The sequence below is a fragment of the Budorcas taxicolor genome, chromosome 19 (assembly GCF_023091745.1).
Source record: "Budorcas taxicolor isolate Tak-1 chromosome 19, Takin1.1, whole genome shotgun sequence".
NCBI classification, from domain to species: Eukaryota; Metazoa; Chordata; class Mammalia; order Artiodactyla; family Bovidae; genus Budorcas; species Budorcas taxicolor.
The window spans coordinates 39,145,520-39,167,342 of record NC_068928.1 but is presented as its reverse complement, the minus strand read 5'-3'; the positions used below and the strand labels follow the sequence as shown (position 1 = coordinate 39,167,342).

The 21,823-nt window shown below is 44.3% G+C and overlaps 2 protein-coding genes and 3 non-coding genes across 5 annotated transcripts; all 5 read left to right on the top strand.

Annotated features, from left to right (window-relative positions):
* The first annotated feature begins 1,971 nt into the window (after positions 1-1,971).
* Positions 1,972-2,043, top strand: TRNAC-GCA (transfer RNA cysteine (anticodon GCA)). Its single transcript has one exon. It is a non-coding gene; the product is annotated as a tRNA-Cys (tRNA).
* Positions 2,044-7,349: 5,306 nt separating this feature from the next.
* On the top strand, positions 7,350-11,171 carry RPL23 (ribosomal protein L23). Its single transcript, XM_052658067.1, has 5 exons — positions 7,350-7,362; positions 7,945-8,028; positions 8,319-8,447; positions 10,818-10,931; positions 11,044-11,171. The coding sequence occupies exons 1-5, from the start codon at positions 7,350-7,352 to the stop codon at positions 11,124-11,126; spliced, it is 423 nt and encodes a 140-aa protein (XP_052514027.1). The 3' UTR covers positions 11,127-11,171.
* Positions 8,060-8,195, top strand: LOC128065737 (small nucleolar RNA SNORA21). The gene has a single exon (XR_008201114.1). It is a non-coding gene; the product is annotated as a small nucleolar RNA SNORA21 (small nucleolar RNA).
* Positions 11,172-14,129: 2,958 nt separating the features above from the next.
* Positions 14,130-17,133, top strand: C19H17orf98 (chromosome 19 C17orf98 homolog). The gene is made up of 3 exons (XM_052658891.1): positions 14,130-14,336; positions 15,801-15,900; positions 16,976-17,133. Exons 1-3 carry the CDS (start codon positions 14,130-14,132, stop codon positions 17,131-17,133), a joined length of 465 nt encoding a protein of 154 aa, XP_052514851.1.
* Positions 17,134-17,907: 774 nt separating this feature from the next.
* Positions 17,908-17,979, top strand: TRNAC-GCA (transfer RNA cysteine (anticodon GCA)). The gene has a single exon. It is a non-coding gene; the product is annotated as a tRNA-Cys (tRNA).
* Positions 17,980-21,823: the final 3,844 nt, after the last annotated feature.

Here is a 21,823-nt window from a genome sequence, read left to right as displayed (position 1 = left end):
TCAGAAAGAGAAAGACAAGTACCATATAATATTACTTATTTGTGGAATCTAAAATATGACGCAAATGAATGTATCCAGGAAACAGAAACAGACTCACAGACATAGAGAACAGGCTTGCGGTTGCCATGGGGCTGGGGAGGGATGGCTTGTGAGTTTGGGATTAGCAGATGCAGACTATTACATAGAGAATGAATAAAGAATAAATCCCTACTGTATAGCACAGGGAACTGTATTCAGTGTCCTATAATAAACCATAATGGAAAACTATAAAATATATATAAATATATAAAGCTGAATCACTTTGCTGCATACCTAAAACTAACACAACATTGTAAATTAACTATGAGTTTTGTGCATGTTAGTCACTCAGTGGTGTTCGATTCTGAGACCCCACAGACTGTAGCCAACCAGGCTTCTCTGTCCATGGAATTTAATAAAAAATTTTTTAAAAAGAATGACTCTTCTTTTTTGACTTCACTATCTTGGTGCATGTGATTTCCTGAGATAAAGAACACTGACAAAGGAGTAAATTTACCAAAAAAAAAAAAAAAAAATCCTCAAGAGTGTCTTTTTAAAACTCTGAAACAAAGGTAATAAAGTACAGCCCCCTAGCCTCATAGACTTCACGTTCTCGTATAAGGTCAATATGCTAAGTCTGAGGTGCCCAACAGACATTTAAGAGGAGATTTTAAGTATGCAGCTGGAGATCCAGTTATTTCTGAAGTTCAGAAACATGTCTGGATTTGAAATGTGATGTGAAGAGCTGTCAGTATATAGCTGGTAGCTGGTGAAAAATCAATCCCAGAAGTGTGCTAGATTCAACTCATACCGGCTTGTGAGAACCAACTGTTAAATTTTCCAGAATTTTTAAAGCCAGTTGATTTCACTTGAAATTACCAGATGGACGTTTTTACGCTATGAGAATTGGCAAATCCTATAAATCAGGTCCTGGGGAGCCAGTTATTAGCCTTTTTTCAGCACAACCCTACTTCTGACTGGTTCTTTATGCTCTCCAAAAAGGAAGAGGCCAGCATTCTCTGAGGAGGAAAGATACGATGTAGAAGGTTTGAGAATGGAGAACGTGTGTGAAAGAATCAGTTTAGAGACTGAGAAAGTGAATCTAGTCAGTCAGTGGTGGAGGAGTAATAGACACAGAGCCTGTTTCAGGTTGGCAGAGTGGTTCAGGCTTCCCAGTGCTCCTCTAACACTAGTGAATTTGAGTTTAATGAGGTTTGGCTGTTAGGTACCACTAGGGTTTGTAGTGAATCAGGCACTCTGCCAACTACTGAAGAATACTAAAAGGAAAGCAAGGTGATCCTACCCTCCAGGAACTTAGTCTATTGGAGAAACAAGATATAGACGCCAAGGGGGAAAATTTCCTGACAGTCGAGAAAGTAAATGTAGAGAGCAACAGAACTGTGAGGAAAGCTTGTTGAAGTCAGAGACTTTCTTAATATTTGGTAGTGAAAAAGAAAAACTGGACAGGTGATCATAGCTAAAGGGAGGATTTTCCAACCTAGGGGAAATCTGTTGATGTTGGAAGGAGCAAAGCGAGTGGAAGAGACTCAAGATGCTGGAGATACCTTGGGAAAGACAAGGGAAGCACTTCCTTTCGTGCGCAAAGCATAGGCTGGGGATTCAGTACAACTTGGGACGCAGTCAGGGAGGATAGAAATTAGACTTAAAGAATTCCCAGATGTCAGCGGTATAAGAGGTTGTAATTGTTGGAGGAGAGAAATCCCATCGCACACCTCACAGTGTGTCTGGCTGGACTGGACTTCGTCCTTCCATCCTTCCCTCTTACCATTTGGGTCCGTTTGGGTCCGGATTGCTTTTTCTCTTGGTCCTTAAGCATCAACCTGGGAAACTTGAAAGAGTTAGTCATACATGTCCAACTATTGTTAATCACCAAGGCAACGTCTGCTCCCATAAACACTACAAATAAACTGTAATCTTCTTTTCATCAGCAGAGGGGGTATAGCTCAGGGGTAGAGCATTTGACTGCAGATCAAGAGGTCCCCGGTTCAAATCCGGGTGCCCCCTTGTGTTCTCACTTTTAACCCTTATCCACCTCAACATGATAGGTAGCAAATATTTGGTCATTTGTAAGTGTTTTCTGGGAATACAGAAATTGGTCAACTACAGGTATCTGGATCTCACATTATAAAAAGGTCAACACCCAAATAAAGGAATTTCCGGTCCACCCAACAGGTTCCAATCTGTGTTTGGAAGTTGAATTCTTCCATGTCTGCCTGTGAGACCCTTTCCACATAGGGAAAAAGAATTTACTTCGCACTTCCTTACCTGTTTCATTCTTGTCCATTCATGCATGCAGCTTTCCAGAGGCTGCATGATGTCACAACAGACTAAACGTGGAAACATGAAAATCCAGATGTCTTTCATTTAGCCAGATATCAAAGAAATTTCTAAAGGAATGAAAGCGAAGCCGCTCCTCTCATTATTTTTAAAATTTAAGTACAATTGTTTTTAAGCATATGTATTTTCTCTACATTCAAATAAATGAAAAGCATAGCATCCGATGGCAAATGCTTCATGGCAAATAGATGGGGGAACAATGGAAACAGTGACAGACTATTTTCTTGGGCTCCAAAATCACTGCAGATGGTGACTGCAGCCATGAAATTAAAAGACGCTTGCTCCTTGGAAGAAAAACTGTGACAAACCTAGACAGCATGTTCAAAAGCAGAGACATTACTCTTCCAACACAGGTCTGTCTAGTCAAAGCTGTGGTTTTCCAGTAGTCATGTATGGATGTGAGAGTTGGACTGTGAGGAAAGCTGAGAGCTGAAGAATTGATGCTTTTGAACTGTGGTGTTGGAGAAGACTCTTGAGAGTCCCATGGACTGCAAGGAGATCCAACCAGTCCATCCTAAAGGAGGTCAGTCCTGAATATTTGTTGGAAGGACTGATGCTGAAGCTGAAGCTACAAATATTTTGGCCACCTGACTCATTGGAAAAGACCCTGATGCTGGGAAAGACTGAAGGCAGGAGGAGAAGGGGATGACAGAGGATGAGATGCTTGGATGGTATCACGGACACGATGGACATGAGTTTGAGTAGGTTCCAGGAGTTGGTGATGGACAGGGAAGCCTGGCATGCTGCAGTCCATGAGGCTGCAAAGAATCAGACATGACTAAATGACTGAACTTAACTGATTTTAACAGGTAATGGATCATCTTAAATATTTCACAATTTAAATTTCTAATCTGGTGACTCTCAGTAGATAGATATAACTATACAAACAAAACCTTTTTGGAGTCCTCAATAATTTAAGAATGTAAAGGATATTCAGATGAAAATATTTGAGAATCAATGCTCTAAGTAACTAATCAAGACAACTAATATAGGCAGAAAAGCTAATTTTCTGGAAAAACTGATTTTGGTTTTGGGTGTGTTAGTCTGAAGTGCCTGTGGAGGTGTCCCTATCATGGTTTCCATATATTAGCTAGAGCTAAGTAGAAATGTCTTAGGCTGAGATACAGAATTGGGAGTTATCAGCTTATTAATAGTAATGGAAGGTATTGGGTGGTGTGATCACTCAGAGAAATATACTGAGAAGGAGCAATGAGTAAGGAGAGAGCAATATAGCATAGTGGCTTAGAGCCTATACTTTGGAATCAGTCAGATTCAGGATACCATTCCATCTCTACCTTTCATGATTTGTTTGATCTTGGACAAAAAACACTTAAGCTTTCTATTTCCTAGTTTCCTCATCTGTAAAATGAGATTAATAATACCTAAGTCACAGGGTTGTAGGGGATTCAAGAAGTCACATTCCTATAAAATGGTTTAACTCAATGATTAGTATGTAAGAACACTCCATATATAGTAACTTCTATTATTACTAGCATCTTGGAAACCGTAGGTGAAGAGGGTTAAGAAGATGGGACTGGTCCCAGTGTGCAACAATGTGAGGTCAAGTAAGATAAAGACTGAGGAGTTTCCTTGGATTGCAGAAAGAGTAGGTTACGGTGGACTTTCTAGTATAATTTATCAGTATACATAATTTATAGTATAATTTCAGTCATGTAGTGAGGAAATAAACTAGATTACAGGGGTTCAAGGAATGTGTGCACCTTGGAAGTAAAGAAATGGAGACAGATCATTTCGCAGCTCTGATTTTCATGGACCAATGAAACTACTCCAGAGATGGCAGTGTTGAGATGGTGAAAAGTTGACATAGGATTTAAAGGAACATTTTTAACAACAAAAAAGATGAAGCACGATAATCTTTTAAATTGAGTAAATGTAGCTTTGTGAGAAACACAGTATTTTCCAAATATTTCTAATTTTGTCATAGAAGAACAAAAATTCCTTCATGCCAGGATGCTGACATATGGAAACCACTGAGGTAGACTTCATTTGTTCAGCAATCATCTGCCACGTATTTATTGAGTCAGGCCCTATGCTGAATGCTGGGGATATACTGTTGAACAACAATAACAAAGAAACATGAACTCAGCTTTTACTGGAACATATAGACTAACTGTGGGGGTGGGAAGTCATTCAGCAAAGTCATGAAATACATATTTAAGAACTGAAATAAATACTATGATGGAAAAATACCTTTTAAGAGAAGTCAAAGTAAAATTTCTCTAAGAAAAAGATATTTAAGCTGAGATCTGTAAAAATCAATAGATGTAAAAATGAAACACTTTACATCGTGTAAAAATACACAATGAGGGTAGTCAGGCTAGAGTATGCCAAGCATATGGCTATTCAGGAGCATATATGGTATCTGGAACAAAAAGGCCAACTCTGCAGAGCCAGAGGGAACATGGTGCAAGATGAGGTTAAGAGGCAGGACAATGCTAGATTAGGGCCCAGTAGGCCATGATATGGATTTTAACTTTCATTCTGAGAGTACAGAAACCATTGGAGAATTTTCAGGAGAGTGACATAGTAATATTTACATTTCTGAAAAATTATTTCTGGCCATTATATGAAGACTGAGTGGATGGATGAGGGAGAAATAGAGGCCAAGAGACCTATTATGGAGCTTCAGAAGTAGTTTAGGCAAGAGATGGAGGTGGCTTGGACCAGACTGTTACTAGAGGAGATAGAAGTGGATAGACTTGAGAGATGCTGAGAAGGCCGACTGAAAAAACTTGGGCAGGAATCCCAGAGGCACACCTAGATGGATGGTGGTTCCATTTATCAAGAGAGGCAAAAATGATAATGAAGTCATATATTCAGAAACACATGGAATTCGGCTAAGTGGAGAGAGAGAGAAACTGGTAGCTAGAGAAACTGGCAGGAGCAAGTGAAGGATCTAAGAGTGAGCAGGACGATTTATAAATGTATAGATTTAGAGACCTCTTAAAGTTGAAGTGCTCCAGAGGTTAGCCCATGGTCTCTTTTATTTACACTTTCTTCTTTTTTAATTCATCCATTATCGTGGCTTTACTTATACGCTGACAACTGCCAAATTTCTATCTCCCTCTTTCTGGAACTCCAGGCTAATACATCCAACCTGCTATTGAAATCTCTCTTTTTCGGTCTAACAGACATCTAACTCAACATCTCCAAAACTGAACTGCTACTCTTACCCTCAAAGCTGTTCCTCTCACAGCTTTCCCCATCTCAGCTGATGGCAACTTGCTCAGACCTCAAGCTTTGGAAACATTTTCTCCTCTTTCTCTTCATCCCACATTTTGTTGGCTCTATCTCCAAACATATCCAGAATCTGATCACATTACAGTACTTCTACTGCTACCATTCTGGTCCAAACCACCACCATTTTTCTTTTGAGTTATTGCAAGAGCTTCCCAAATAGGTCTTCTTACTTGTATCTTTGTGTTCCCTCCCACAATCTAGTCTCAATTAGAGTGATCCTTCTGACATATTAGTCAGATCATCTGCTTACAACTTAATGATTTCCAGTTCAGTCTGTAAATGTCAAAGTCCATAGTGATGAACAGAGCCCTACATGATCCAGTTCCATTACTTCTGACCTTCATTCTATTGCTTTTTGCTTCACTTACTCTGTCCAGTCATTCCTGGCTTCCTTGCTGGTCCTCACATTGTTCAGGCACAATCCCACCTTAGAGTCTTTCATTGGTTGAGGACTCTGTCTGGACTGCTCTTCTTAGACAATCAAATTGCTAACTCCCTCATCTCAAAATCTTTGCCCTAATGTCAACTTCTTCCATAAAGCCCACACTGACAATTCTATTTTGAACTGCAAATTGCCCCTCTTCCCACTTCCAGATTCCTCTTACTTTTTTTCTACTTTTGTTTTCATAGTACTTATTAGCATCTAACATACTATATGTTGCCATTATTACGTCTAACTAAGGATTCGCTCAGTCGTGTCCGACTCTTTGCGACCCCGTGGACTGTAGCCCACCAGGCTCCTCCGTCCATGGGATTCTCCAGGCAAGAGTACTGGAGTGGGTTGCCATTTCCTTCTCCAATTACGTCTATGGTTCAGTATCTAATACCCACCTTCCTCACCACCCTGACTGGATGTAACTTTCATAAGGGCAAGAATGATCTGTTTTGCTCTGATGTAGTCTAGCCTGTGCCCAGGACAGAATCTGGAGTCAGTAGTCTTTTAATATTTGAATGAATGCACCGACAGGAAGAAGCCTGAAGAATGGGAAAGCCTGAGGCAGGGAAAAGAATGATGAATATAGCAAGATATAGAAAATACAAGTGGGTTTGGGACCAAGCACACACAATATGGAATTATCTGTAGCCCTACAATGGCACCTCTCAGTTGTATCACATCCTAATGAAACCATTTCCAGCTCTTTAACCCTCGCCCTCAACGCCCGTGCGTTCAGGTTAAAGCGTCTGCCTCCAATGAGGGAGACCTGGGTTCAATCCCTGGATCGGGAAGACTCCCCTGGAGAAGGAAATGGTAACCCACTCCAGTATTCTTGCTTGGACGGAGTATGGACGTTCCATGGACGGAGAAGCCTGATAGGCTACAGTCCACGGGGTCGCAAAAAGTTGGACACGACTGAGCGACTTCACTTTCACTTCATTTTAGTGTCCATCTAAGTCCCTGGCACATAGTGTTCAGAAAAGGTTGTCCGATCAATTAAACCAATGTTTCTGTGTCCCAAACAACTACTCCCGAGCTCCTATCGAATGTACTCTCGGTATAATTCATTCTGCAGCCTTCAACCCCCTACACCGCTCACTTTGTATCCCGAGCTCTAGGCGACGTCCCGCACTTAGGACGTAATAAGACAGCGCCCTGGGGAAAGAGGCTGATTGAGCAAACTCCGGATCACGTGCCCAGATTGGGCGGGGCTTCGGAGTTCATATCCCAGTGTCCTTTGTATCTACTTCCTTTTTGTCCTTTTCCGGCCTTCAAGATGTCGAAGCGAGGTGAGGTTTTGACTTTGGAAGATCCTTCGCCATCTGTTGTGCTGTGGCAGCTGGCCTTGCCGGCAGCGGCGGCCGTGGGCAACTGGGGCGATTTGCTCTGCTCGAGGCCAGAGAGGGCTTGGAGGGTTCATCGGGAGAGCACCGGGAGAGCCCCTGAAAGTGACGGGGCCGGCTGGAGGGTTGAGTTGGCAGGATCCAGTCGTGACTCTAGATCGAACTCTGCGGGTTCACGCCGGGTCACCGCTGCAGTAACGGGATTGAAGTTGGACTGACTTAAGCCCCAGTGTGGGTGGCTTGTGCAGTCTCCCACCCTGCAGGAAGAATTGCGTGGTGCAAAAGTTGGATCGAGAATGGAGTCTTCCAGGCCAATTAGTCTCAGTCTAATGTCGTGGTAGTGAGGACTTGGCTATTGGCCTTGAGAACTGGGTGGCTCATGGGGCAGGGAATGTGTGGATTCCTAGAGAGAACGAATCTACATTGTGCCGTTTCGCAAAGCATACGCGAGTGAACTACTTTAAGCATGTGAAAGGGACTCCGAATCATGACTGGGCAGTTACCTCCTGTTTCCCTTCCTACTTACAGGACGTGGTGGGTCCTCTGGTGCGAAATTCCGGATTTCCTTGGGTCTTCCGGTTGGAGCCGTGATCAACTGTGCTGACAACACAGGTGAGACCTTCGGCTGCCCCCTGCCATACTCACCCTTTTAAAAGCACTCAGTGGGCCTTTTGCTGATGACCCGCTGAGCCGTCAAGAAAGGGCAGAGTGAAAACACCGCTTTTGGGTGAAGCGGCAGCATGTTGTGTTGTTTTGCTTCAATCGGTGGTGTGACAAGGTGTTCCACCTAGTGGGGACTGTCTGCTCGGGAGTGTGAATGGAGGAGGTGGTGTTGGAAAATCGCAGCACTGCCTGATTGGCCCTCAAAAGTAGTCTCCATATTTGTTTACATTCTTTTATAGGAGCCAAAAATCTGTATATCATCTCTGTGAAGGGGATCAAGGGACGATTGAATAGACTTCCTGCTGCTGGTGTGGGTGACATGGTAATGGCCACAGTCAAGAAAGGCAAACCAGAGCTCAGAAAGAAGGGTGAGTAGAGAGATGGAATTCTCCTTTTGGTCTCTGGACAGTTGAAAGATTTCTCTCATTATTGGAAAAATGGGACAGTAATTTTGCCATTCTCTTAAAGCTTGATCTAGTTCACAATAGTTAACAGACTTGCCTTACATACCTACACCTTAAATAGAAGCAAGAGCCCTGTCCTACTGGGATTTGAAGTCCATCCACATGATTCCTTCCCAAGCTGTCTCCTTTTAGCTCTTGTTTTTTTGTTCCAACTTATATTCCTTCCTTTGTGCCTCAGATTCTTGCTGTGTGCCCTATCTGGAATATTCTAATTCTAGTCATCTTCTGCTCATTTCCTTCTTGACACCTCTCCTTACCCCGTTCTCTCCCCTTTCCCAAATAACCTTGAATCCAGGTGGTAATTTTTGTATATGACATTTAGGGTTGTCTCTTCTGTGAGAGCAGATAATTGTCTTTAGTTAGTTGCTGATTTCTTGGCTACAGACTAGGTGGTACCAGGTTAGAGCGCAGCCTTAAGACCTGAATCACCCCAGGCAAAAGTTCCTTTTCAGGAACTAATTTGAAAGGGAGTAATGATACATACAGAAAAGGAAATGGCAGCCCACTCCAGTATTCTTGCCTGGAAAATTCCATGGACGTTGGAGTTGGAGCCTTGTAGGCTACTATCCATGGGGTCGCAAAGAGTTGGACACGACTGAGCGACTTGACTTTTCACTTTCTAATGATACATAGATGAGATTAACTCAGGGTTGTGACTGAACAAAAAGTTCAGTGGTTATTTCTAAATCTCTTCTGATAGAAACTGAAACCTGAGGCTGCTCATTGCCTAATTGTGGACCACCCCATAAAGTTTTCCTACTACATGTATGGATTAGGGGTTGGGGCTGAGACAGTGCTGAATTGTCTGGCTTTACAGCTTCTGATATTCAATGCGCTTGACATTCCAGCTCTGTTGGCCTCCAGTCTGCACTTGGGGACTTGGTAGGCAAGGAAAAACCATTGCAGTTAAGCACTGATAAAGCAGTGTGTTGATCAGGGTCAGCATGCAACTGGACAGGCTGTCCTCCTAGAACACTTGCTGGGTCTGGTCTGTGGCCTGGCAAGCTGTCAGGGAAGGGCAGAGCAGTTATCCATCACTGTGGGTGAGATGGCAGCAGGGCATGCTGTCTGTCTCAATCAGTTGTGGGACAGACCAGAGAACACTCTTGTTTTAAAACTAGGTCTGACTTTCCAGCTCTACTACTTTATTCTGCGGGCCTTGTTTCTTCTAAATGATACCGTTAGCCCTTGAACAGTATGGGTTTGAACTGCACGGGTGGGTGCACTTTAACACAGATTTTTTTCCTGCTAAATATATATTACTGTACCACACAACTTGAGGTTGAATCAGCAGATACAGAAGGTCAACTAAAAGTTACAGATGGGTTTTAGACTGCACATTATAACGTGCAGAAATGTGGGACAGGACTGGAAATCCAGAATCCTGAATTCATATGACCGTATTTGTTAGATTCATTTGTGAGAATTGCTAAATACATAAGGATCCAATGGAGAGTCTCAGTCAGCATGACCTGTCACTCAGTTTCTATCCCACTGTTAAAAACTCAAAAGACTGTGAACACAATACTTGTTTCAAGAATAGCCAGGATCCCCTATTAAAAAATCCCCTATTTCCAGTCTAATCTTAAAATATGGGGCTTCCCTGGTAGCTCAATCGGTAAAGAATCTGCCTGCAGGGCAGGAGACCCAGTTTGATCCCTGGGTCAGGAAGATTCCCTGGATATAGAAATGTATAATCATTTACAGTGATTGTGTTCTGTGCACGTGCCGTGAGATATTTAGGTTAATTCACAAAGTTTGCCTATTAAAACATGTGCCTTGCAGTATAAATGGCATAAAGTGCTAATTTTATATCACAGTTTGTACTTGGAGGTCTTGATAGAAATGAGGATGGAATATTTATTGTGTAATGAGTTACTGGCTTGGCCTTTCTAGTATGAGGAAGGTCTGTTTCTCATTTCTATGACATTGGGATTTTAACAGCACCTACCTCTTGGGTGAAGTAGGGAAATGTATAGAAAGTGCTTAACAAGTTTCTTGTTGGTATGTTGCTGATCTGTACTCCCAGAGTACAGATTCATGCTTGTAAGGAAATGCTTATAGTTTGAACTTAGAAGTAAGGTCTTTCCTTAAGGGGTGATGGATATTTATTCTCTTTCGCACTTGATTTTAGGAAATGAAAAAGCTAATGAGGATGCATTCTGTCCAAATGGGGAATGTAGGGAAGCTAGACAGGTGTAAAAACTGCTTTCTCATGGTGACATTGGTACTTGACAGGTTTAATGACAACTTTTTTTTTTTTCCCCCTCTCAGTACATCCAGCGGTGGTAATTCGACAACGAAAGTCATACCGGAGAAAAGATGGTGTGTTTCTTTATTTTGAAGATAATGCAGGGGTCATAGTAAACAATAAAGGCGAGATGAAAGGTAAGAAAGAATCCATGTCTTTGTTCAGCTTGTGAGATTTGATGATTCAACTCAAGAAGTGTGCAAGGAAAGGACCCTTTGAGCTCATGCATCACTTCATTCTTTTATGCAGGTTCTGCCATCACAGGACCAGTTGCAAAGGAATGTGCAGACTTGTGGCCCAGGATTGCATCCAATGCTGGCAGCATTGCGTGATTCTTTGGTGTATTTGTAAAAAAAATAAAAATTATTTGCTCCCAATGCTTGCCCTCCTGTTTGTTTCTACATGTTACTCTTGATACCACCTAATCCTTACCTGAATTTTTAGTTCTTAAATTACAGATGATATATACTCTCTGGTTACAGGTTACCCCAGGTAACTGCCCTGCAATTAGAAAGGTATTTGAGATAAGGTACAATGTATGGTCAGATCCTGGACACTCATGGACTTCAAGGAATGATGTGAATAGGGACACCCGTTGGGGTACACGTGTATATAGTGTGCACTTTGCAGTTACAGGTTTTCTTTGGGTAAGTTGGTGCATGAATGCATTTATATTTATAAAACCTAACACATGGTAATTGTTCTCATGAAAGATGACTAAGTTGTTAATATCAACAAGTCTTTTTTTATTTTTCCTATCAAAACTATTTCGACAGCATACATCTTCCAAACCCTAGCTTGAGAATAAAAGATGATAGAATGTTAACACAGCAGGCTAATACCCTTTTTCCTCCCCCAAGCCATGAGAGTTGATTTAGGTGACATTCAATGGAGAAGGCAATGGCAACCCACTCCAGTACTCTTGCCTGGAAAATCCCATGGACGGAGGACCCTGGTAGGCTGCAGTCCATGGGGTTGCGAAGACGACTGAGACTTCACTTTCACTTTTCACTTTAATGTGTTGGAGAAGGAAATGGCAACCCACTCCAGTGTTTTTGCCTGGAGAATCCCAGGGACGGGGGAGCCTGGTGGGCTACCGTCTATGGGGTCACACAGAGTTGGACACGACTGAAGTAACTTAGCAGCAGCAGCAGTGACCTGGGTCTAGATCTTGTGACCCCATGGACTGTATCCTGCCAGGCTCTGTCCATGGGATTCTCCAGGCAAGGATACTAGAGTGGGTTGCCATTTCCTTCTCCAAGGGATTTTCCTGACCCAGGGATTGAACCCTGATTTCCTTCACTGAAGGCTGATTCTTTAGCAACTCAGCTACCAGGGAAGCAGGCATAATGCCACCTTTTTCTAATTAATAACGTGCTTTTGTATAATAGGCTTCCCTCATAGCTCACTGGGTAAAAATCTGCCTGCAATGCAGGAGACCCGGGTTCTACCCTGGGTTGGGAAGATCCCCTGGAGAAGGAAATGGCAACCCACTCCAGTACTCTTGCCTGGAGAATCCCATGGACAGAGGAGCTTGGCAAGATACAGTCCATGGGGGTTACAGCAGTCAGACATGACTTAGCAATGAAACAACCACCACAATAAACTAACATAAAAGAATTCCTGAATTCGTTGCCTCATTTGTGAAATAATACCAGTTTGTATGAGGAGCAGAGGAATTCGTATAAGGCCATTTGTAAAGCATCTATATAAAGGGAAGTTGGGGAAGTAATCACTTTAACAGTAATTGGAGAAAATGACTGTTCATGTTTTGCTATATCCTATTATATTAGCCCACCAAGCTCCTCGGTCCATGGGATTCTCCAGGCAAGAATACTGGAGTGGGTTGCCATTTCCTTCTCCAGGGGATCTTCCTGACCCAGGGATCGAACCCAGGTCTCCCACATTGCAGCCAGACGCTTTAACCTCTGCACCACCAGGGGGAACCCTCATAATATACACAAAATTAACCAAAGGGAAAAAGTATGGTAATATGTATCAACTTACTGTTTTGATGGATTTTTAAATTTTTCAGGAGGAGGTATATTAGCTGGTGAATTGGGTAGGGAGGGGAGAAGTGATTTAAGTGGATATACTGAAAGTCAGGAGGTAAGTTCTGGTTTTCGATCTGCCACTAAATGAATTAGGAAATATGCCAACATTGCTGAGCTTCAACTTCAGTTGCTCAGTCATGTCCGACTCTGCGACCCCATGAATCGCAGCATGCCAGGCCTCTGTGTCCATCACCAACTCCTGGAGTTTACCCAAACTCATGTCCATCGATGATCCAGCCATCTCATTATCCTCTGTCGTCCCCTTCTCCCGCCCCCAGTCCCTCCCAGCATCAGGGTCTTTTCCAAAGAGTCAACTCTTCGCATGAGGTGGCCAAAGTACTGGAGTTTCAGCTTCAACATCAGTCCCTCCAATGAACACCAGGACTGATCTTTAGGATGGACTGGTTGGATCTCCTTGCAGTCCAAGGGACTCTCAAGAGTCTTCTACAACACAATTCAAAAGCATCAATTCTGTGTTCAGCCTTTACAGTCCAACTCTCATATGACTACTGGAAAAACCATAGCCTTGATTAGACAGAACTTTGTTGACAAAGTAATGTCTCTGCTTTTCAATATGCTATCTACGTTGGTCATAACTTTTCTTCCAAGGAGTAAGCGTCTTTTTATTTCATGGCTGCAATCACCATCTGCAGTGATTTTGGAGCCCCAAAAAATAAAGTCTGACACTGTTTCCACTGTTTCCGCATCTACTTCCCATGAAGTGATGGGACCAGATGCCATGATCTTCGTTTTCTGAATGTTGAGCTTTCAGCCAACTTTTTCACTCTCCTCTTTCACTTTCATCAAGAGGCTTTTTAGTTCCTGTTCACTTTCTACCATAAGGGTGGTGTCAACTTACTGTTCTGTAAAATGCGAGTTGGAAGTAGATGCTGTCTGAACTGATCCGTTCAGGGTTCAGGCTTTTCAAAGGAACTGGGTTTGGGAAATGTACACAACAACGTGGGAGCAGAGAACCTTGTTCTTAAAAGCAGCACGGGGAGTTGGGACCGACTGCGCTCACAGCCGCATTCAGTCGTCCTGCTCTTCCATCTCTGATTCCTCTTGCATAGTTCCCTCCTAGACGTCCCTCACCTCGGGACCATGCAAGCAACTACCCCCACATCCCTGTGAGGCTACCCCGTAGGATGGGGACAATAGGGTTTGTGTCCCCTACTGTGATGCCGACGTGATGTTTAATTCCACGTCACAATGTGCCGGGGAGCCTCCACCTAGGACACTCCGCTTCTGCCAGAAAAGCCCTCGGAGGCTGCGGTGGTCTGGATGGCGCACCTTTGCGCGTGTCCTCTGCGGCGGGAGAAGGGGTTCATTCTGGATGGGGTGGCGGTGAGCACCATGGCCCGCTCCTACGAGCACCTGAGGCCCAAGCTCTGGTCGGCGATTCCGCCCTACAATGCGCAGCAGGACTACCACTCCCGCCGGTACTTCCGGAGCCGCGTGGTTCCGCCCATCCTGCGGAAGACTGATCAGGTACCCGAGCCCCGCGTAGGACCCGGCTATCTGCGCCCACAGAGCTTGGACCAGGTGGCGGGCTGACTTCCCAGATCCGGGCGTCTCATGCCAGCGCCCTCACCACCACGGAGGCTGCCCGATTTGCACCCTCTCAGCTTTCTGGATGAAACTCCAGAATTGCTGGAGGCAGGAGACAAGTGTTGGAGCGCGAACTTTCTGAGCTCACCTTCCATGCCTGAATTTGAGAATGATCTCATTTCAGATCTCTGCGAGCCTCTGCCAAAGAAATCGGCTTCGTTGTCCTTTTTGGCGTCACGGATTCACCCTTTGGGGTGGTCTCACGCCGCAAATTCTCAAAGCCCGACTCTCCGAGACCCACTAGGCGAGGTGCCCTCTGTCCGGTGACGTAGTGCGACCTTCTTTGAACAGACTGGAAGGAAACCTGCCAACTTACCCAGCCCTCGCTTCTACTTAGTTGCACATCCCCCTTAGGGGATCAAAGATATTGAGGCTATTACAGGCTGACGGCTCCAATTTTTTTCAACATTTTTGCTTCCTGTATTTGTGACTATTAATACATATCAGTGATACGGGGAGAGGAGGACTGAATGAGAGTTATTCTGTGAACATATCTTGGGAGTTTCAGTGGTCCCAGGTGATTGTGTGTGCGCATGTGCGTTCGTTCAGTGCAGGCACACGGACCCACATCGGGTGTGTGCCATATTTGGGTGTGTTCGCTGGCTACTCATGTAATATTTATAACACAAGGAAACAGAATCTGGGTGAAAACTCCGGAACTCAAAAGTTCGAAAAATAATATGATGTACATACTTTTGAAACTATGTTCCATTTTGTAAGTTTTCTTTAATCGTCACAGCCACCATTTGTGGTAGGTATTATTTTCATTTAAGTGAAGATCGTGTTTACTGAAATTTGCCAGACCCTTTATTTGAGGCCAGTTCATGTCTCGCTTCAACCTCAAAGTACTGTCGAGGAAAATGAGCTCCAAAAAAGCTGTGTCTTTGACCTAAGGTCTTGTTAGGAGCAGAACTGGAATTAGAACCAGTCTTCCCTGATAGTTCAGACAGTAAAGAATCTGCCTGTGATGTGGGAGACCTGGGTTCAATCCCTGGCTTGGGAAGACCCCTGGAGAAGGGAATGGCTACCCCTCTCCAGTATTCTTGCTTGGAGAATTTCATGGATAGAGGAGTCTGGCAGGCTACAGACTACGGGGTCCCAAAGAGTTGGATAGGACTGAGCGACTAACACTTTCTCTGGCATTAGACACTGAGCCTGTAACTACCAAACTACAATGCATCTCGCTGAAAGGCAATAGTTCACCAGGTATATTTAATCTGTCTGGCCCTTTTACCCCTGGGCTCTGACGTCTCCCTCCCCCAACAAGACAGGAGGCAGGGGTTGGACTGTGCTTTTTTCGGCATCATGGCTGACAGTCTTCTGTATTTTCTCTCTCACTCTCAGGATCACGGTGGTACAGGAAGGGATGGCTGGATAGTGGATTATTTCCACATCTTCGGGCAAGGACAGAGATACCTCAACCGGAGAAACTGGGCAGGGGCAGGCAAGTGCCACCTCCCTTTGCAATCTCATCATGATCTCACCTGGGAAGAGTGGTGTGCCTTCCACAGTGAGAGAAACTGGGTCCTAAAGAGACCCGGAAGGGAAAGAGACCCAGCGACTGACTGCATCCTCCCGTTTTCTTCTCATGCATGAGCAGATGGTGTTACCGTGCTCCCTGATAGTTAGTTATTGAGCACCCACTGTATGTCAGGTGCTTTTTACCCTCAGAATATCCTCAGTTACAGCCAGGGAAATTGAGTTTTAGAGAGTTAAGATGATTTGTTAAGAAGGGTTGGAGTTCCCTGGTGGCTCAGTGGTAAAGAATCTGCCTGCCAATACAGGAGACATGGGTTCAGTCCCTGCTTTGGGAAGATCCTCTGGAGGAGGAAATAGCAACCCACTCCAGTATTTTTGCCTGGGAAATCCCATGGACAGAGGAGCCTGGCAGGCGCTAGTCTATGGGGTCGCAAGAGTCAGACATGACTTAGCAACTACACCACCACCATCACCGAGAAGGGCTGAGCTGAGATTGAAATTGCACTGTTTCCAAGGAAAGCCTGTGTTCTCATTGCTCCCGGAGCAGACTGTGTCCTGCGCACTCTCCAGGCCCAATTTAGCAGCAGTAGGAAAAGGGAGCATTGACAGCTGTTTTTCTAGAGCTGTTTTTCTGGCAGGGTAAGCCCTCCTCCTACCCCACCTAGTCACATGATCCCTCGCACCATTGGCCAAATTGAGCTCATCTGTTTTCTCCAGATGGGTCAGATACAAGGGTCAAATCTCAGTTCTCCAGGGTGCAAGGCAAGTTCAGCTATGCCCAGAACTTTCTGGCCCTTCTTCTCCCAGCACATATCATTCATGCTCCCTCTGCATGCTACCCCTAGTATGAGGACTGGTTTCCAGGATGCCCTCTGTCTCCTCCACCTCATCCACCCTTGGCTCTTCAGGACTCAGGGTTCAGAAGAGACATGGGAGCACAGTGGCTATACCTGAGTGAGCCTCCTATACCAGCCCAGTGGGAGTAGGGAAAACAAGAAAGGGCTGAATACAGGCTCAGGCCTCTCTCTCTGTCCCCCAAGGGCATTCTCTCCAGCAAGTGACCGGGCATGACCACTATAATACCAATCTGAAAGCAACCCAGGGGTTCAATGGTCGGTTTGGCTATCGCCGGAACACCCCAGCCCTTCGCCACTGCCCATCTGTCTTTGGAGAGATCACCCAGTTCCCTCTCTTTTAACAGCAGCTCTTCTCCTCATGCTCCTCCACCTGAACTTCTAAGACAGATGTGTATAAGAACTCTCAGTGTTATTTTATATTAAAACTTCTGTGTAAGTGCCTCAGTGTGCTGTTTCATCACTGAGACTGGGGGAGGGGGAAAGCTAGTTTCTCCACCCTCAGCTTCTCTACCCTGTGGAGGAGGTGGGAGGGGAAAGGGTGTCTCAGGCTGTGCCCTTAAACTCCATGTAAATAGAGTGCCAGACTTGAAAGGAGAAGCCTCTGGTCTCCCCTATATAAGGAGGAAGCACACTATTTAAGCCCTCAGAAACTCTTCTCCAGGCATCAGGAGGACCCAGATCAGAAGCTACCTACTGTTTCCATCAAGAACAGAGCAGGCAACGTGGCCACAGGGATTGTTGGTTGTCCTGAGAAGTTCCTGATTTTTCTGGATCCTCCCAATCAAAAGAATTGATGTCTTCCTCCTCCTTCCCACGAGGCAGGGGATGAGCAGGGTGATATCTGGAGCTGAGGATCATGACACAGTAATATGGTGTTTGTGGAAGCTTTCTCTGCTAATGCTATATCAATTTCCTTTTCAGCTGGTTTCCAGTGTGTCAGTTTTCAAGTGCCCCCACCCCTTTTATTGGTGGCCAAGAAAAAAGCCAAAGCAGATTCCAGATACAAAGGGAGTGGAGCTTTAGAATTACAAAGCTTGCAGGAATTCTATGGTGGGTGGAAATTGTTTGTATTGAGTCACCATAAGTAGACAAGGAAGACACCTCCAATAGGCCCTGGGGGTATAGCTCAGGGGTAGAGCATTTGACTGCAGATCAAGAGGTCCCCGGTTCAAATCCGGGTGCCCCCTTCCTTCTTTATCATTTTACTTCCGTTAAATACTTCACTCCCAGCCCCAGGATGACTAGAATAGGAAAACAAGAACTCCCAAGGGATTCTTGTCCAGATAAACTAGTTACTCTCATATTCCAAACAATGAGGATAAATCCCTGGAGGATTCCACTGGTCTTCAATTAAGACAAAGTCCCTGAGGAAATTCTTAGATCTGAGAGCTGTGATTACAATTTATTGATATGCTATGTGACAGAATAAAGATGTTGGTATAACATATATAGTTGAGCCTTACTACACACAAGGCTGCGGTGAATTAAAGGATGAAAGAGATATCCCACGTCCAGGGTAAGAGAAACCCAAGTAAGACAGTAGGTGTTGCAAGAGGACATCAGAGGGCAGACACACTGAAACCATAATCGCAGAAAACTAGTCAATCTGATCACACTAGGACCACAGCCTTGTCTAACTCAATGAAACTAAGCCATGCCCGTGGGGCCACCCAAGATGGGCAAGTCATGGTGGAGAGGTCTGACAGAATGTGGTCCACTGGAGAAGGGAATGGCAAACCATTTCAGTATTCTTGCCTTGAGAACCCCATGAACAGTATGAAAAGGTAAAATGATAGGATACTGAAAGAGGAACTCCCCAGGTCAGTAGGTACCCAATATGCTACTGGAGATCAGTGGAGAAATAACTCCAGAAAGAATGAAGGGATGGAGCCAAAGGAAAAACAATACCCAGTTGTGGATGTGACTGGTGATACAAGTAAGGTCTGATGCTGTAAAGAGCAATCTTGCATAGGAACCTGGAATGTCAGGTCCATAAGGTGAACGTGAAGTCCCTCAGTCATGTCCGACTCTTCAGGACCCCGTGGACCGTAACGTACTAGGCTTCTCTGTCCATGGGATTCTCCAGGCAAGTGGATTGTCATTTCCTTCTCCAGGTGATCTTCCCAACCCAGGGATCGAACCCAGGTCTCCTGCATTGGAAGCAGACGCTTTAACCTCTGAGCCACCAGGGAAGCCCATGAATCAAAGCAAATTGGAAGTGGTCGAACAGGAGATGGCAAGAGTGAATGTTGACATTCTAGGAATCAGTGAACTAAAATGGACTGGAATGCGTGAATTTAACTCAGATGACCAGTATATCTACTACTGCCGGCAGGAATCCGTTAGAAGAAATGGAGTAGCCATCATGGTCAACAAAAGAGTCTGAAATGCAGTACTTGGATGCAATCTCAAAAATGACAGAATGATCTCTGTTAGTTTCCAAGGCAAACCATTCAGTATCACAGTAATCCAAGTCTATGCCCCAACCAGTAACGCTGAAGAAGCTGAAGGCGAACGGTTCTATGAAGACCTATAAGACCTTTTAGAACTAACACCCATAAAAGATGTCCTTTTCATTATAGGGGACTGGAATGCAAAAGTAGGAAGTCAAGAAACACCTGGAGTAACAGGCAAATTTGGCCTTGGAATGCGGAATGAAGCAGGGCAAAGACTAATAGAGTTTTGCCACGAAAATGCACTGGTCATAGCAAACACCCTCTTCCAACAACACAAGAGAAGACTCTACACATGGACATCACCAGATGGTCAACACTGAAATCAGATTGATTATATTATTGCAGCCAAAGATATATTGATTATATCTTTGCAGCCAAAGATGGAGAAGCTCTATACAGGCAACAAAAACAAGACCAGGAGCTGACTGTGGCTCAGATCATGAACTCCTTATTGCCAAATTCAGACTTAAATTGAAGAAAGTAGGGAAAACCACTAGACCATTCAGGTATGACCTAAATCAAATCCCTTATGATTATACAGTGGAAGTGAGAAATAGATTTAAGGACCTAGATCTGATAGACAGAGTGCCTGATGAACTATGGAATGAGGTTCATGACATTGTACAGAAGACAGGGATCAAGACCATCCCCATGGAAAAGAAATGCAAAAAAGCAAAATGGCTGTCTGAGGAGGCCTTACAAATAGTTCTGAAAAGAAGAGAAGCGAAAAACAAAGGAGAAAAGGAAAAATATAAGCATCTGAATGCAGAGTTCCAAAGAATAGCACGAAGAGATAAGAAACCCTTCCTCAGTGATCAATGCAAAGAAATAGAGGAAAACAACAGAATGGGAAAGACTAAAGAGCTCTTCAAGAAAATTAGAGATACCAACGGAACATTTCATGCAAAGATGGGCTCGATAAACGACAGACATGGTATGGACCTAACAGAAGCAGAAGATATTAAGAAGAGGTGGCAGGAATACACAGGAGAACTGTACAAAAAAGATCTTCACGACCCAGATAATCATGATGGTGTGATCACTCACCTAGAGCCAGACATCCTGGAATGTGAAGTCAAGTGGGCCTTAGGAAGCGTGACTATGAACAAAGCTAGTGGAGGTGATGGAATTCCAGTTGAGCTATTTCAAATCTCGAAAGATGATGCTGTGAAAGTGCTGCACTCAATATTCCAGCAAATTTGGAAAACTCAGCAGTGGCCACAGGACTGGAAAAGGTCAGTTTTCATTCCAATTCCAAAGAAAGGCAATGCCAAAGAATGCTCAAACTACCGCACAATTGCACTCATCTCACACACTAGTAGAGTAATGCTCAAAATTCTCCAAGCCAGGCTTCAGCCATACATGAATTGTGAACTTCCTGATGTTCAAGCTGGTTTTAGAAAAGGCAGAGGAACCAGAGATCAAATTGCCAACATCTGCTGGATCATGGAAAAAGCAAGAGAGTTCCAGAAAAACATCTATTTCTGCTTTATTGACTATGCCAAAGCCTTTGACTGTGTGGATCACAATAAACTGTGGAAACTTCTGAAAGAGATGGGAATACCAGACCATCTGACCTGCCTCTTGAGAAACCTATATGCAAGTCAGGAAGCAACAGTTAGAACTGCACATGGAACAACAGACTGGTTCCAAATAGGAAAATGAGTACGTCATGGCTGTATATTGTCACCCTGCTTATTTAACTTATATGCAGAGTACATCACGAGAAATGCTGGGCTGGAAGAAGCATAAGCTGGAATGAAGATTGCCGGGAAAAATATCAATCACCTCAGATATGCAGATGATACCACCCTTATGGCAGAAAGCGAAGAGGAACTAAAAAGCTTCTTGATGAAAGTGAAAGAGGAGAGTGAAAATGTTGGCTTAAAGCTCAACATTCAGAGAATGAAGATCATGGCATCCAGTCCCATCACTTCATGGGAAATAGACGGAGAAACTGTGGAAACAGTGTCAGACTTTATTTTGGGGGGGCTCCAAAATCACTGCAGATGGTGATTGCAGCCATGAAATTAAAAGACACTTACTCCTTGGAAGAAAAGTTATGACCAACCTAGATAGCATATTGAAAAGCAGAGACATTACTTCGCCCACTAAGGTCCGTCTAGTCAAGGCTATGGTTTTTCCTGTGGTCACGTATGGGTGTGAGAGTTGGACTGTGAAGAAAGCTGAGCGCCGAAGAATTGATGCTTTTGAACTGTGGTGTTGTCTTGAGAGTCCCTTGGACTGCAAGGAGATCAGTCCTGGGTGTTCTTTGGAAGGAATGATGCTAAAGCTGAAACTCCAGTACTTTGGCCACCTCATGGGAAGAGTTGACTCATTGGAAAAGACTCTGATGCTGGGAGGGATTGGGGGCAGGAGGAGAAGGGGACGACAGAGGATGAGATGGCTGGATGGCATCTCCGACTCAATGGACATGGGTTTGGGTGGACTCTGGGAGTTGGTGATGGACAGGGAGGCCTGGCGTGCTGCGATTCATGGGGTCGCAAAGAGTCTGACACGACTGAGCGAGTGAACGTAACTGAACTGAAGTATTCTTCTTCTCCAAGAAGAGTCT

Bases quoted from the DNA above. Each gene is read 5' to 3' on its own strand.
- RPL23 (XM_052658067.1), top strand. The intron at 8,448-10,817 runs GTGAGTAGAGAG...TCCCCCTCTCAG, and splicing joins ACCAGAGCTCAGAAAGAAGG to TACATCCAGCGGTGGTAATT. The intron at 10,932-11,043 runs GTAAGAAAGAAT...TCTTTTATGCAG, and splicing joins CAATAAAGGCGAGATGAAAG to GTTCTGCCATCACAGGACCA.
- C19H17orf98 (XM_052658891.1), top strand. From the start codon at position 14,130: ATGGCGCACCTTTGCGCGTGTCCTCTGCGGCGGGAGAAGGGGTTCATT. The intron at 14,337-15,800 runs GTACCCGAGCCC...TCTCACTCTCAG, and splicing joins TCCTGCGGAAGACTGATCAG to GATCACGGTGGTACAGGAAG. The intron at 15,901-16,975 runs GCAAGTGCCACC...CTGTCCCCCAAG, and splicing joins GAGAAACTGGGCAGGGGCAG to GGCATTCTCTCCAGCAAGTG.